Below are 15,917 nucleotides of genomic sequence, written 5' to 3'. Positions count from 1 at the left end.
GCATTAGGAAGGTTGGGAAACACTGGTGTGGGGAAAGAAGCTTTCACACATCTATCTGGCTTCTGTGGCATCACTAAGCCCAAGGCCCATGCTTGAGTCCCTTATTCCTCACCCACTGGTTGTTTCATGCGTGTGCAAACATGTGCAATTGCATATGCTACCTCATCCGGCTTATACAAAGGTGATGGGGATCAAACTCGGCTTCTTATGTTTGTGCATCAGGCACTTACGGATTGAGCCCTCTCTCCGACCCCCTGGTTATTTTTCAGAAGTTATCTCTCTTCCCATGGGTAAAAGGTACACCCATAACCCATTAGACTTCAAAGTATTCACATTTGAGCCCATCTTCTCCCAACACTCATAAATAGAAAACATCAGAATTTGTTCTTAAATAATTTATTTTTTAATATTGACTTTTGTGAAGTTACAGTTCTTTAAGACAATCCGAAGAAATCCAAAAAACATAGCTTTCACTCTATGAAAGACAACTAAATGTGCAAATTTCACATACTTTCTATAATAAGTATAAATAATTGTATGGCTTCACATTAAGAATGAAAATATCAATAGACACGAAATAACAGACTATTAACTTGGAAAGGACTAAATGAAAATGTTGCATTGTATTTGATGTAAGTCGGGGAAAGACACTAGTCAGATATGGGGAGCAAAGGCTATGTAGAGTTAGACATCACAGCATCTTCAGGTTCTGGGTTAGACCCCAGAATGTCAGCCCTTCCCTCTGGAGAAAGGCATCTCCCTCCTAAGGCAAGTGCAAAGCACTCAGTAAAGCTGCAAGCCAAGGGCAGAAACCTCCTCGTCCTCAGGGCTATTGGCTTTGCAGTCCCAAGGCTCTGGTTCAAAGCCACGAGATTTCTGTGTCCCTCCCCGCTCTCACCACCAGTCCCTCCCCATCTTCTCTTCAAAGAGGTAGGATACTTAGAAGCAACTATAGAAGACAGATGGCAATTTCTTCCTGTGCAGCTGGGGAGTCCTAAGAAGCATCAGGTTCTACAGCCCTTATTCATAAAGCAATCCCTTCTTTCCTAGGGAGGCAACAAGTAGAGAGAGCAGACCACCCCACGACACCCCAAGGTCAGGAATTTGCCAGGTTCCCAGAATATGGCGGAAAGCAAGTATGTTATTCCAAGAGAATACTGCAGAAGCAAATCTTCATTTAAATAACTTTGAAGTTCATAATAAATAAAGTAGAATGAGGGTTCCCTTTACGGGAGTAGCTTGTTGAATTCACGTAACAAGCTGTACACACAGGAGCAAGCTGACAACAACCAGAAAATAGGTTATTATTCTTCAGTCTTCCTGTTTCCTCTAGGGCACCATTTCACTGTTTAAAATAAACCCTCCCTCATACATAATATAAGGGTATATTACATATGTACACACTCAGATACACACCTCAGTCCAAACTAACCTCTCTGGAACCGAAGACAATGACGACTGTGGCGCCATGTCTTCCCATAAGATGTTCTCCTCTCTGAAAGGTGCATGCGTACAGTCAAGAGCAGCTTGTTTGGTCTCCACGCGAACGTGTTCCATTTCAGCAGCCTCAGGGTCACAGTCCATGTGCGGCTCTGCTCTCCTGCAAAACCTTGGGAACCAAGAAAGCAGGTACGGAAGCCCACCGACTACAGAAGTGTTCTACTGACATCCATTTTCCCTGAGCTTCCTCGAGCTTCTTGCAGAAGGCTTTGGAGCTCTGAGGATTCAGCTTCGGCTCTCTGAGAAAAGCTTCCGAGGGGGTGGGGGCAGGAGGACAGTTCCAGGCTCCAACCCACCTGTGCCTTTCTTCCTGTTTCCTGTGGCAGGTGGGCCCAGGAACTGCTGCCAATCCTAGCGTGTATTCCACATCTAAAGATCTCCCAGACTCCTGGTAGACGAGCAGCAACAGTTTTGCGTTGAACCTGACATCATGCACTGCCGGTCACAGGTCACGAGGTCTACTCTCAGCCAGCCCACCTGGACATAGTCTTGGTTACCAAACCTGAATGTCACGGCCATGATGAAGAGCTTATCTTGCCTCCTCTGCTCAGACACTTGAAGCCACTGTCCCAGGGCTCACCCTTCTATGGCACTCAGGGGTCTGGAGGACAGCACCACTCTCGCTCGCAGTTTGAGGCCTCTTCTTGCTGGGCCAGTCCACCTGCTTGCGCTTAGCCATACATCTGCTTGAACTGGAAGCACTCATTGCAGTAACCGTTGCACTTGGCGTTGCCGAAGTGATCACAGGCAGGGGCCCGGCAGCGCTGTTTAGGGGGCTCTTCAGGAGTGGGGTCACCCCGGTGGGCAACAGTGCCCACTCGCTGGCTCAGGTGCTGGCACTCCATGCATAGTTCCTCGCTGCGACAGGCCAGGATGTTCTTGCAGGAGGCCCGGGCACACTTAGGTCTCGAGGCTCCCTGCGTGGTTCGAGGCATGTCTCTGTGCTGGCTGGATCTCTGAGAGGACAGAACAGAGACTCATGTTACATTTCTCAGGAGACCAGAGGGGGATTTAAACTAACAGGATGGATTCTACAAAGGGCTTGACCTGCCTGAGCCAGAGAAGCGTGAATGCGTAATTGAGAATCCCTAGCTCCGCACTAATTCCAGCAGAAGCTAATCCAATCTGGGGAAGGTCCCCCCACCCCATATGGCAATAAATGGAACATTCGGGGTGTTCAGGACAAAGGATTATTTGAGAAGTCTGCTTCTCCTTCAAATCTAAGAGGTCTCTGATCAATCACCTCCTAGCTTCCCATATGCTCTCAGAGGTTTCCCTCTCGGGCTGAATGTACTAGCTTTTCAGAATCAATTTTAAGTGTGCTTGGCCAGTTTGGTAATACACCCAGCTTACGCGCCAACAAAATATGGCTGGTTTTTCCAGGCTCCCTTCCAGTAGAACTTTTAAAGGGACCCTTTGTCATAAGGGGACAGACAGCCTATCTGTCGCAGATGGGGGACCCGACACCAGAGTTCCACCAAATGTCTCACCAGTTGCTCTTCCGTCCTTTTGGCTTCGTGAAACCTCTGGTTCTGAGCTTCAATGAAGCACTTCTGACAATACCCTTCGAACATGGTGCTCCCGAGGGTGCCGCACTCCCTGCCCAGGCACGGGACATTGTTCTGGAACCTGGGGGCTGTGGAACTGGCTTTCCCAGAAGTGGTGACAAACTCTACAAAAGAGTGGATGCTAGTCAGTATCACATCTGGGTTACTGTGCATGCACAGACACTGACATTAGACAAGAAACAGGCTCCCAGCATAGACGAGGACAGCCTTCAACACATACTTGAGGCCAAACTTTTAGAAACTCAGCAGAAATAATGTTAGTGGACATCTTTGGCTTAACTGGTCTCTCGCTCTGAACACGGGTCACTGATCAGTCGGAGAACAGAACTGCAGGCATTAACTGCCCACTTGCCCTTTAAATTAGAGATCCCTCACCCACAGATGTTTTCCTGGTGTCTGTAAATACTTCCTGTCTCTTGTCAGCCCTCTTCAGACTATCCCATCGACGATGCTGAAGTCTGAACTATCCATGGCTAGCAGACACTCAATGACTTTATCCTAGCACTCGGGGGACAGAAGCAAAGAGATTGCCAGGATTCTGAGGCCAGCCTGGGCTACATAGTGGGCTCATCCTGGGCTAGTTTGAATTATATCGATAGGGTGCTTTTGATACAGGGTACGTGGTAACTGGAGCTGACATAATGAGATAGCGCCCAGTGCTTCCAGATACACCAGCAGAGCAAGAGGCAGTCCCCTGCGCAAGCCAATGGAAAGCCGCCGCAGTGATGTAATCGCTCTGACTGCTGGGATAGGCTACTTTCTTGCCTTCAAAGACCCCTCTCCAGGCAGTAACTATTGCAGTAGGCAATCTAGGATTTCACTCACGTTTATTTTCTCTGTATTCGATGAAACACAGCGTGCAGAAGCCCTTGTTTTCTGGAGTCCCAAAATACATGCAGCCAGCTTTTCTGCACTTGCTTGTCCCCGTCCTGTCACCCGGAGTTCGCGCTGCCTGGGAAAGGCAGCCAGAAGGGACGTCATTTCCAGTTCGATGGCAAGAGTGTGGGGAGAGACTTTGGATGAGCTGCGAGGGGTCAGACTTGGAGCGCTGGTGACAGGAGGGAGGGACACTGGAAGTGAGACTGGAAGAGGGCTCTGCTGTAGTCCTTTTGAAACAGGTACTGCAGATGCCATTAAACGTCCGAGTGACATCCTGAAGGCAGGCTTGGCACTTACCAGGATCTGCAGTGTGGCTGGCATGGAGCTGCCGGGCATTGTGGCAACGCTCACAGAGTCCATTATGTTGCACATTCAATGTAAAAGGGCAACCGGGGCTCCTGCACTTCATTGCTGTGGTCTCGCTGAACAGAAAAAGGCTGGGTGCGGTGGGCGGGGCCGAATGAGGTCCTCCAGCTGTTTCTTCTGGGCTCCAGGCTGAGGCGCCAAGTCCCACTCCTGGGAGTCCTTCAGGGCCCAGCTTCGAGTTCAGCTTTGGGAGCTTGCTCTGGTTCTTTTGGCGCCTCTCTGAGCATTCGTGACATAACGGTTGAGTGTTCACGGACATAAAGAAAGGACAGTTGGGTGTCTCACATTTTACATCCATGAGTGACAGCTGGGGCGTGGAAGGCTCCAAAGGGTTCTGCGCATGCGCCCCTCTCCTGCCCCGCTCATTGTTTTCCTGCCACTTCTTGTATTCATGCTGAACAAGTTCAAAGTAATCGTCTACCAGATTTATTTCTTTGGGTAAGTTAGCTTCATCCAACCTAAAGAGCAAACAGGAAAATAAGTGACTCCAATTAACCCAAGGCTTTGACATCATTAGCTCCCAGAACACATTTCCAGAACGTAGTCTGTGGCACAAAACCAGTACCGAAACGCAGGCGTACGACCCGGTGTGGCCCGGACCGTTTCCTATCCCGTTCTGAAGCCGACCAGACCAAGCAAAGAAGACGGCTTACTTGGCGGCATTGATGAGGTGAGTGGTGCCGGGCTCCCAGCCTTGCACAGGGATTTCCATCACCATCAAGTATTCCTTTAAAAGCTTCTCCTTCATCCCACTTTCAGGGACTGTCAGAAAGTGAACTTTTAAGTCTTCAAATCTTCCCCGCTCTCTGTTAACGAGAGGAACAGCTCGGATTTCTGAAGGAAAAAAAAAAGAAAACAATAGCATGTGAAAAAGATACTCTTCTACTAAATGATCCTGCCGGTAAAATCATATACAGAGTGATTCGATTTTAAAAATACAGAAAGCATCATGCAGTCACACTCAACAGCCAAACGGGAAAACAAAACGTGGTCAATGCGAACATCAAATGCTTTGTTTCCAGGGAGCTCACAGAATGCCAAGGAGCCTAGCATTAGCGGACTTCTTAAGCAGGGATTTCATTTGTGATTTCTGTGTATTTATTGTAGCCAGAAGGCTGCGAGGTGTTTTAGTTTCTGTTTACAACACAAAGATTCTGTATTTTCTGTTGTGTTTTTGTACATGTGTATAAGTTTACCCTATATCTGAACTTCATGTCCTCTCACCCCTCCCCCTCCTGCTGTCTCCACTTCTTTCGAAACCCTCTGCCTTCTACTTCCATGTCTTTTGCCCTATACCCTTAAAAATAATTCTAGACTCCATGTAAGAGAAAACATGCTGTTTTCCTGAGTCTATATTGTTTGTTAATATCATTATCTCTTGCTCCATTTTTTATGCAAATGACAAAAATTATTTTTTTCCTTACGGTTGAATACAATTCCATGTATATATATCACAGTTTCTCTGTCCACCGATCTGGTGATGGTCACCTAAGCTGATTTTGTAACCATGGACAAGAGACAGGAGATCTGAACTGGTTACATTCAAGGCCTACCAGGCAGACTGACCAGAGTTAGAATATTGACTTTGTTGATGTCAAGCCAAGCATGTCATTTAACCTCTCTGAGTTTCCATGGCCTCATCGATAAGACTACTCACGCCAGCATCTCAGGGATGCTATGAGGATGAAATGAACGACAGCCGCCTGGAGCACTTAGCACAGCGCTTACGTACATTAAGGTATTATAATAATAGCTAACACAACAAACATCTACTTGCTCTGTGCCAGACACGATACTGAGGCTCTGCGCACCTTAATTTGTCATGTAGTACCATTAACAGGGGTGGAAGCATGCACAAGACTGCCCAACATGTATTTACCATGCTGAAAGTGCTTCCTAAGTCATACTCAAAAAGATTGCAGAATAGTATGTTTACTGCAATTGCACTGCTGTGCCAACATGTACAACTCCAATCTGAAAATCCCAGATCTACAAATCTGACTGGACTGGGGTTAGATGCTGAGAAGGTAAAATCTTCGTAAACGTTCAGGAATATGAAAGACATTGAAATCTGAAATATTGGTTCCATGCACTTCACATAGGGGATAGTTAGTTCATCCTTCTTGACGAAGCAAATGACAAAAGACCAGCCTTAACTGAAACAGTTTCAGCTGGGAACAATAGAGCAATGCACGGGACTCCAGGATCCAACAGGATTACGAATGTGAACTGATGTTTTCTTACCAGGTCCACTGTCCTTCAGGGTCACCAGGGGTACAAAGTGCTGGCTGTCATAGCCTAGGACAATGGGGTATCTGTAGCATTCCTGGGCAGGCCAGTGGAGAGGCAGGTAAATGCCACCCACTTTCAAAGGAGCAAAATTGGAACCGGATTCCAAACTTCTTAGCATTTTGTCTGTTAACAGGACGAGAAAACAAAGTAAGACCCTGGGTGACTTTCATGAAGCCGTGGGGGAACCTGGGTTTCTCCTCAGGGTTAGAGCATCATGGCTGAAAAGCATGCAGGGAAGCACGGAACTCTGAGGCACCTCACCTGCGATGACAATGATGGGTCTCCTGAGGATGTTGCTGAGGACAAATATGTGGATTTCTTCCAGGGAATTATACTGAAGTCCACTCCGGGCTGCAGCTGTGTCTGCCGATGCCATTTTGACCAAGTTGTCCCATTCGTCATCCCAGTTCTAAGAGGAGAAGATGAGAGGAATGGAAGAATAGACGAGAAGGTCACTCAGATGTCCCTCTGCATTTGTCCCCTGTCATGCAAATGTTCATCCACTCCCCAGTTTCGGTTTCTTCCTTTACTTTTTCCCACTACACAGCAAACTCAAAGCTGATGGGGGATACAGACAGCATTTGCTTTCAGAAAAATTTGCTACCTGGGGCAGGGGGATAGCTCAGTTGGGAGAGTGCTTGCCTAACACGCATAGAGTCTTGGGTTTGACATCTCGCACCACATAAAATCACATGGTGATGCATGCCTGCAATCCTAGCACTGTGGAGGTGGAGGCAGGAAGATCATCTTCAGCTACACAGCAAGGTCATTTTCTGCTGAATAGCAGGTTCAAGGCTACCCTGAGCAACGTGATACCCTAGCTCAGAAAACAACAACAACAACAACAACAACAAAAAACCCATGAGGATTATGAGGGACATTCTCCCTGGTTTGGCTGGGAAGTCAGGGGAGTACATAAGGCAAAGCCAAGGTTGGAAGCCAGGCACACTGAGGGATCTGCTGCTCACAAGCCTGAGCAGTGAGTGGCTAACGCCTGGGGTTAATCCCACAGAGGTTCTTGGTGTTTTCCATTGAGTATGCAGTGCTTAGCTCAGCTCATATGACTTGTAAGTCATATGTTCCTCAGGGAGCAGGGACTGGCCCAGAGTACCCTTTGTCCACCATGGGGCTGTGGCACAAGTGCAAAACATACCCGAGTGTCGTAGCACAGTCCTGTTTCCACAAACTCTTGAGATTTCAGAGACTCCAGCTGCCAGCGTAATTTAAAGTTCCGTGTGTCTGTCTCCTTAAGGGTGCTGAAGAGGGCCTTCCTCAGGACCAAATCCGTATCCTGAACACCCCACATGTACTGACAAGTTGCATGCATGAGGCAGTTTCCATCACCTGAGGACAGAAGGGAGCCGTGAGTGGCAAAGATAAGCAACCCAAAGTGAATGCCCTGCAAAGGTTTTTCAGGATAAATTAAGCCCACTGCTGGAAGACTGTATGGTTGATCTTGATCAAGGGCCAGCTGCTACCAATGGCAGATGGTAGGAACAAACTTTTTTCCTTCCTTTTAGGGGGAGGAGCCAGACGACCTCCATTGTAGCAGGGCTCTGCCCCTAATTGGTTTGGATGCCTTTGGGAACATTCCTGAGCTCTCCTCTACTTTGTGGAACGAGGACACCGGTTTATGAACTCTAGTCCTTTTTCTTCTTCCTAGTCTTTGGTTTGCTGGCTAAGGTCCTGGCACTCCTGCTCCCTAGTTCTAAGGAAGGTTTCACACCCAGGGCAATACACAAACCAGGAAGCCACTGTGGCTCAGCCTATTAGATAGGGCCGGTCTGGCTATGACTAAGTGGTAAATGATTTGGTCATTCCACTTTAGCTTTGGGGACCTGGGAGTTTCCTCTCCTAGCTTACTGAGTACTATTGACAGCACCAAATGACCTGTAGTCTGCTGCAGGCCCTGCCCCAGCCTCCAAGGCATCAGGAGAACCTGCCTGTAAACAATTGCAAAGACCCTTTAATAGAATTGAAAGGCGGCTGGGCTTGGAGGTACAGGATAGTTAATTCTAGCTTTTGAGAAGCAGAGTTGGGAGGGTCAAGGTCATCTTTAGCTCCAAGGTGAATTGAGGAGAATTAAGGGTTGCCTTAAATCACAGGAGACCCTGTCTCAATCAGTCAGTCATCAGTTAGTCAATTAATAAAATAAAGAATTAAAAAATAAAAGTTAAAAAGATGTTGGCATATAAAATAATTCAGTGTTTGCGAGGTTATCATTTTGAGAAAGATACAAGTTTAATTTTCTTACACTCATTTGTGGCCTTTCCAGGATAAAAGTCACAATTCACCAGACTGCATTCTTTCAGGTTGTTCTTTTATTTTTGTCACTTCTGGACAGTACTCAGGTGCCTCACAAATGCTAGGCAAAGTCTCAGAATGCATTCTTTTTCATGTCCCAAACATTGGGGGTGAGGGGGTGATATAAAACTAGCCAATTCCTCATTTTCTTTTGGAAAGTATTAAATACTTTTGATTTTTAAAAAGTTAAGAGTATAGGCTTCCCCCCACCCCCCACATCATTCTGTCAGTAAAGCAACAAGGCTATTTGAAATTCCATCAACTTCTAATTCCAGCAAAACAGTAAACCACAACCTGTCAAATACACATCCAGGGTCAGTCAGTATTCCTTCAGTGTGTCCACTTCCAACAACTCCCTGAACTAATGAGCAGAAAGACTATTGGAGCCCAGTGTCAGGCCGAGGTGTGGCAAGGACTGCATTCTGTTGAAATTTCCCCTTTGCAAAATCTAGAGCAAAGATAAGGCTTTTTTTCTTCTTCTTGCGCTTACTTTCAGTTCTTTATTGAGATGCAGCAGCATAAAATTCCCTAAGTAACATGTGGAATTCCCCAGTGCAGAGATATTTGACTAGCAATTGAGCAACAGTTGTTGTACGTTTTGTTCTGGTGTGTAGACATTTAAACTGCGAACTGCACCCTGGACTTTCCAAGTGGGTGTGGTCAGGCTGAGCTGGAACCCGGCTACTCACTATACAAGTGAAATCGCCGCAGCCAATAGACGCTGGGATTTTCACGAAGTTTCAATTTTATGCCACCTACTTACTCCCTTCCTCGTTCACCGCAGTCTCATATCCTCAAATGCAGGCTCCCGAACCACCCCCTCCCCAAACAGACCAGCCTTTGAAGGAACCCTCCTGAAGGGGAAGGATTTTTAAAAGGAAAGAAAAGATGCTAATAATAATCAAAGGGCGGAAAGCCACTTCCCACCCCACCCCCCAGAAGGTCTTTTCTTCCTTTCTTATAATTTTAAGAGCTTTTCTTCAAAGCAGGAAAATTAGGATTCTGGGGACCCAAATCCACGTTTTTTCCCCCCAACATGTTACCAAAACACCTTTGCTTTTGTAGTTTTAGCTATAGCGTGAATCCTTGAGAATTTAAATGGCAAAGGAAGTGTTTAACATTTACTGTGCTCTCCCCCCCCCCCCACAGGAAAGCAGATATTTCCTCTGTTAAGGAAATACTATATAATGTCTGCTAATTCCGTGAGTGGCAAGCAAGATAAGGCTTTTCTTTCTCTACCCCATCTCTAATTCTCTCAACTCCATCTCTCTTTTTGTAACAAAATGGGACATGGTAAAAACCACAAACTGTCAGGTCTATAAGCCCCTTGATGACAAGTTAGCATAATTATCTACGAGGCATCACTTGACTTAATGCCAAGAACAATGTAGATAATCACTGTCTCCAGTTTTCTTTTGACTCTGTTTCTTAAGAGTCTAAGCTTCATAAATATAGGGAAGATGTAGAGGTGATATACAAGAGTCCCAGAATCAAAACAAACAAAAGCCCACATCAACCCATCACCAAGTTATTCAAGTCAAGAACAGCCTAAGTTAATGTACCAATTAAGTTATTAAGTTACCGTTCCCAGCAACATTACTGCCAACAAGGATTTTCTACTCTTGGATGTATTATTCTGACCCAGAGAATGTAGTCACTGATACAAGAAAATGAGATTGTACTCTTACCAACACTGTAAGTATTTAATTGGTCTCACACAATCTCTGTTCTTATAATAAATATCTACACCCTAAAGGCAGAATTTCTGTAACTGTAGAAAACAATATCATTGGATGTCGCAGCCCACGCACACATTCTTACTCAAAGGATGTGATTTTTAAAAGAAATATGACAGTCAAGTTGGTAATAGAAAACAGCTATCAGAGGTAAAGAACTCCACTGCAGAAAAGCCCTGATCTCATCAGCTTAGGCAAGAGAACCTAGGTGAGGGAAACAGAAACGAAGGCATCCCCACTCCTTAACATCAACTTGTGAGTGAGCCTGAAAAATGCCACCAACCCAGGAGGATCAAGACCACCATCACAAGCATGTTTCCAGTGACAGTGGCGGACAACCTGACTCTGGTCTCAGCATTCTGCCTTCCTATTAAACCTAAAACCATTTAAAGCCGCCCCATTCGGGCCAGAGAAGGTGATAGATGGTTTGGCCAATGTAAGCATTGGGATCCCCCAGCTGGGGCCTGGGGTTTAGAAATGCATTCCTGTCACAAGCCTTCGTGTCCTCTGTACCTTCACACACACACACACACACACACACACACACACACACACACGACCACCTTAAATAAATTTTTCAGCAACTGGATGGAATGTTGCACACCTGCCATCCCATCATCCCATCACTTGGAAGACAGAAGCAGAAAGATCACAAGTTTGAAGCCAGCCCGGGTCAGACAATGAAATCCTGCCTCAGTACAACAGCAGACTCATTAAACACATCCGTGGCTGTCACCTGTCCCTTACCGAGTTTCTATAGCTGTCTGTTTATTGCTATTACAACTTCATGAATGGGGAAGCATCACCAGAAACAGTGTCCCCACCCCCAGGCTAGTAGAAGGGTGTTGGAGGAAAAAGGTAAGCCTTACCGTTGGTTTTCAGAGCCACCAGCTTCCTGACTTCACGACACCAGTTAAGCCTCTTCTGGCTTTCCAAGGAAGCCTGGACGCTTCTGTCAATAAGTGCTTTGTGGATGATCTCCCGGAACTGTGGGCAAAACTGGCACATTCTGAACATCTCCAGCGTGTATCGGTGCATGGTTTTAAAATGATGAATGATCCCATTGGTAGGTTTGAAGATGTCCTCTGGGGTTCTCTCTCTTATCTTCACTGCTTTCCGCATATTGCTCAAATACAACGCCTGAGGAAGGATTTGTTCAGCCATGGTCCTCCTCGTCAAGGCCTGAAGAAGAGGGGAAAAGCCCATTCCGTTAGCCTGCTTTTAACACTGTTCCCATATACCTGTCGGCAAGAAACCCCAGTGTTTGATCTTGTCATTACTCTCTTAGTCACCTCAGCTCCCAGGATACTAGCTGGCCCTGCAGATTAACTCACACTGGACTGTTGTAAACTACATCACTTTTAAAGATTAGTCTAAACAAGAGAAAGAAGGCGGAGCGTGGGTACTGAGGAGGAGGGGAATAACCCATGCTTTCAGTAACGTTTGTCAGGTAGCCAAGTCTGTCTGTCAGTGACAGGTCCCGCTCCCCAAAGCCAACCTCAGATCCTTCCGATGTCACCCAGGACCTCTGAAGGTCAGTTCAGGGCTTATAGGAGTCCTCAGTCTCGATTGTCATTGAAGACCACCACCACTCAGTGCTTGCCTTTGAGGCGTCTAGATCCAGGTCACTCAAACATCCCCTTCTTGATGCTGTGAAGGCAGCAAATATTTGATGGAAATCCCAGGTGGCATCTAGCTGCTGCCTGGTATTTCCTCTATGGTACTGCCCACAAAGAAAAGTATTAAACACTTGTTTTAGAGAGTTTATGATATTTATAAAGAGTCAACACCAGACTGTTTTATAACCAACCACAAAATCAGCCTATTTCTGGCAAGATGCTTTGCAATCTTAAGAGTAAATAAATGTCAACTCTACCTCAGAATCCTGCCACAGAACTTCACAACAAAAAAAGCAGAATAACAATGAGGTACACCACACCTCCCAGGAAAACAACAGACACCAGGGAGCTCTGTGATTTCAACTAAACCGATGGCCAACTCTTATTGCTGAGGTGCAGGTACCAATGCTTAGAGACACCGCCTCCGCTTCCTTCACCCTAGAAGACCAAGCACAGTCAAAGGCGGAGGAAATGAAACCTGGAAGCAAATCAGGAAAATATCTGGGCCAGGGTACTTCTCAGGACAAAAAGGAGTAGCCACACGGCCACCCAAGCCAGTTGTGCACGGATGAGCACTGATGCACAGGACATCCTCCAGGGTGGAGCGATGCTGAGCCAATTCTGCCTCACTGTCCCCACGGACCCTTTATCACACAATCTGATTTCCTAGAAGACAACAATTTAGAACACCTAAGAAGTCTCGCGGTGACGCTTAATTCCACTCTGGCATCATGCTTTCTACCAAGGCAAGCTCACCAGGTAAAAAGGTGTCAAGACTGAGTAAGATGAAGAAGAAATTTAGGGATTAGAGAAGCCACTCCAGGGTGGATCCAGGGTCTCTTCAGCCCCATAAAGTGGTCTAAATTCTTGCGCCCTGCTTGAAAGGAAGAGGTTGCTACTGGGGATTTGCATTGGAATTCTTAATCTAAATGTTATCTAAGGCCTAGATAGAAGCCATTTCCTCTCTCTGATGCCAGTTATCCTTTGGAAATGGAATTAAGCAAAAACATTGCAGGAATGAGACAAAACTATACATACCACACAGACATCTCGTTGGCAACGTAGCAATGATCTCTTTTCACAATATCATTACCCCATCCTTCCTTCCTTCCATCCATCCATCCTTCCATCCATCCATCCATCCATCCATCCATCCATCCATCCATCCATCCATCCTTCCATTCTTCCATCCATCCATGCAGCCAGCAATACCAAGCCACTCACTTAAGGCCAATCCCTGTGCTTGATGCTATAGCTAAACTATGACTTTACTTCCAGCCTTGATATCACACAGCACTAGGTTTGCAGCTAAGGCAATGAAGGCAAGGCCTGTCTCGGGCCCAGGAGCCACAGTCTTAGCTCTGCCTAGAAGCCAAATCTTTCTGTTTCCTATGCCCATCTCCTTGTAGTATCCAACAGTGGCCCTCAGTACCAGACAAGAAGGTAGGAAGACTTTCCATCCATGAGTTGCATCTCGTTCTGTTTTTCTGACTGTTCTACACTAGAGATCTTTTATCACATGTCTAAAAACGGTGGGGGCCTTAAACCATACGCAAGACATGCAAATGGCACTATTTGCTAGCCCCCTGCGATCCCATTCATAAACTGCCTGGCAAGGCGTGGAAAAGTTCTTTAAAACAAACCTAAACCCACGGCTCAAGTTTCCAGTTCTTGGACTTCCCCCACATTTAGAGAATAAATTTTCCTGACATTATTGTAGTGTCTTATGGGCAAAAAAAAAATTACAGCACCACCCTTAACTTTTAAAAATATATTTGTTACCTCACTGCTTGACAGACAAATTTCCCAATTTTTGTCACAGGATCAATAAGATTCTACAGAACTTACTCATCAAAGTCTTTCCCCGGGTTTTATTTTTCCACTCTGAGCAGATTTTTGTTTTGTTTTGTTTGCGATGTGGAAACTTATGTATTATTTATCAACAGATATGCCTCAGGCAATTGTTGGGAAGTACCCCTCCAAAAAGAAAAAAAAAACCATGCAAAGAATTTCAAAGGTCCAAAAAGTATCTCAGACAATGAGAATGGAGACCTGATTGGCTGCTGAATAATCTGGGACATCAGTGTACAGAAGACTAATTAACAGTGCTCAGCTCCAAAGGGTGCCCCCAGACACTTGACCAGACTAGCTTTCCAAAGAAAGATCAGAGACCAGGAGAACTCAAAACAAAGCGCGCTCCAAAAAGAGCCCTTAATACCTCAGCTTTCCTGAGAGGCCAGGTGGCAGGATGTGGGACGAGCCGGACTGACAACCACATCTGAGTGTGGGGTCGGCCTGCAGAAGGGAGTTTAACGTGCCCTCTAAAGTGGAGCCCCCAACAAGCAAGCCAGAGACCCATTTCTGCATGCATACTCTTCTTACATTGCTGCAACTAGGGACGACAATCTCACAGCATTCCCCCAACATCCACCCCCCTCCCAGCCAGATCGCTAAGTCTGAGGAAGCTGTCCCCGGAAGGTTCCATGACTGAAGCCTCCAAGTCGGATTAGGTGGCCTCTGAGAAACCCATCCCCCGTTGGGCTGGTTATGTACAATATGGGATAAAACTCCCAGCGCGATTTTGCGAGGTCTACGTGCCTATATGCATGTTGCACTTGATTCCCAAGAGAAAAAAAGAGAGAGAAAGAAGAAGCAAATCACCCACGATAGCACGACCTAGGGACCCAAGGGATGACTATTCATCAGCCAACTGCACCTTATGTCACCCTGCAGGACCGGAAAGGAACAGCTTACAAGTGGGTTGGAGAAACCCAGGGCTGTCACCTAACTAACACCTGGCACTGGGACCTCAGCTCTGGTCAACCATACCCTCGTCCCAGGAGCCATGCAAAGCCAGAGCCAGGCAGACCCACACCGGGCTGGCGATGCACCCCGAATCTGGCTGGCCATGCACCCCGCTGGCCGTGCACCCCCGCATCCTGCTGGCCGTGCACCCCGCAGCCCGAACGCCGCTCACCTCTTGGAGTCGCACGGTGCCCTGGAGCCCAAGTGGCCCGCGGTCACTCACTGCGCTCGCCGCAGCTGAGGGTCGCGATCCGGGTCCGGGTGGGGGTCGGGCCGAGGCGGAGCCCCATGGACGCCCGGTCGGGCTCGCTGTCTGGCCGGGGGTGTGCACGTCTGTCGGCGGCCTGACTCGCCGCTCCGCCCCCGCGGCCTCAAAGCCCGTGGCGCTCCTCCGGCGCGAAGGCAGCAGACTGGGCAGTTCCCTTTTTTTGCCTTTCAGTTGTATGTGTGTCGCCAGCCACAGGGGATTTCCGAGGGACTTTCCAGTCACGTGACGCCCGCGTGGCGCGCGGCCGGCCGGCAGAGGGCGCTCGAGGCTGTCCCCGCCCCGCCCGAAGAAACTCCTGGGTCCCGCCCCGGGGTGTCCCCGCGTGAGTCACCTGGGCATTTCGGAAGCTGGCCTCCACGTCACATCCATGTGGAAATCGCGGTGATGGGAACTGGAAATGCAATAGGTTCTTTTTTTTAATAGCCGCTTTTCTGAAGAAAATAGCTGCGAAAAAAGAAGGGAAATTAGAGAGGAAGAAAACCCTAAAAACCACCCGGACACCCAGGACCACAGGCCTGAGGCCGGCTTTGAAGTCAGGGCTGCTCACGTGATGAGAACTTCTGAGAGAGCCCTGGGCAGG

The 15,917-nt window shown here is 47.2% G+C and overlaps 1 protein-coding gene across 1 annotated transcript; it reads right to left on the bottom strand.

Annotated features, from left to right (window-relative positions):
- Nucleotides 1-389: 389 nt before the first annotated feature.
- Tnfaip3 (TNF alpha induced protein 3) lies at nucleotides 390-15,535 on the bottom strand. The gene is made up of 9 exons (XM_075948164.1): nucleotides 15,242-15,535; nucleotides 11,515-11,827; nucleotides 7,759-7,949; nucleotides 6,867-7,014; nucleotides 6,558-6,728; nucleotides 4,967-5,147; nucleotides 3,894-4,771; nucleotides 2,991-3,172; nucleotides 390-2,456 (listed from the first exon to the last, which is right to left on the bottom strand). The coding sequence occupies exons 2-9, from the start codon at nucleotides 11,807-11,809 to the stop codon at nucleotides 2,172-2,174; spliced, it is 2,331 nt and encodes a 776-aa protein (XP_075804279.1). The 5' UTR covers nucleotides 11,810-11,827; nucleotides 15,242-15,535; the 3' UTR covers nucleotides 390-2,171.
- Nucleotides 15,536-15,917: the final 382 nt, after the last annotated feature.

The sequence above is a fragment of the Microtus pennsylvanicus genome, chromosome 1, assembly GCF_037038515.1.
Source record: "Microtus pennsylvanicus isolate mMicPen1 chromosome 1, mMicPen1.hap1, whole genome shotgun sequence".
NCBI lineage: Eukaryota > Metazoa > Chordata > Mammalia > Rodentia > Cricetidae > Microtus > Microtus pennsylvanicus.
The sequence above is the reverse complement of the archived record's forward strand: the minus strand, read 5'-3'. Positions and strand labels throughout refer to the sequence as shown.

What these genes read in the sequence shown, in the direction of transcription:
- Tnfaip3 (XM_075948164.1), bottom strand. Translation starts at nt 11,809, where the DNA reads ATGGCTGAACAAATCCTTCCTCAGGCGTTGTATTTGAGCAATATGCGG. An exon ending in GGTGGCTCTGAAAACCAACG is followed by an intron (nt 7,950 to 11,514) that starts GTAAGGCTTACC and finishes TTCTGTCCTCAG; the next exon opens with GTGATGGAAACTGCCTCATG. An exon ending in CGAATACAGAGAAAATAAAC is followed by an intron (nt 3,173 to 3,893) that starts GTGAGTGAAATC and finishes ACTCTTTTGTAG; the next exon opens with AGTTTGTCACCACTTCTGGG.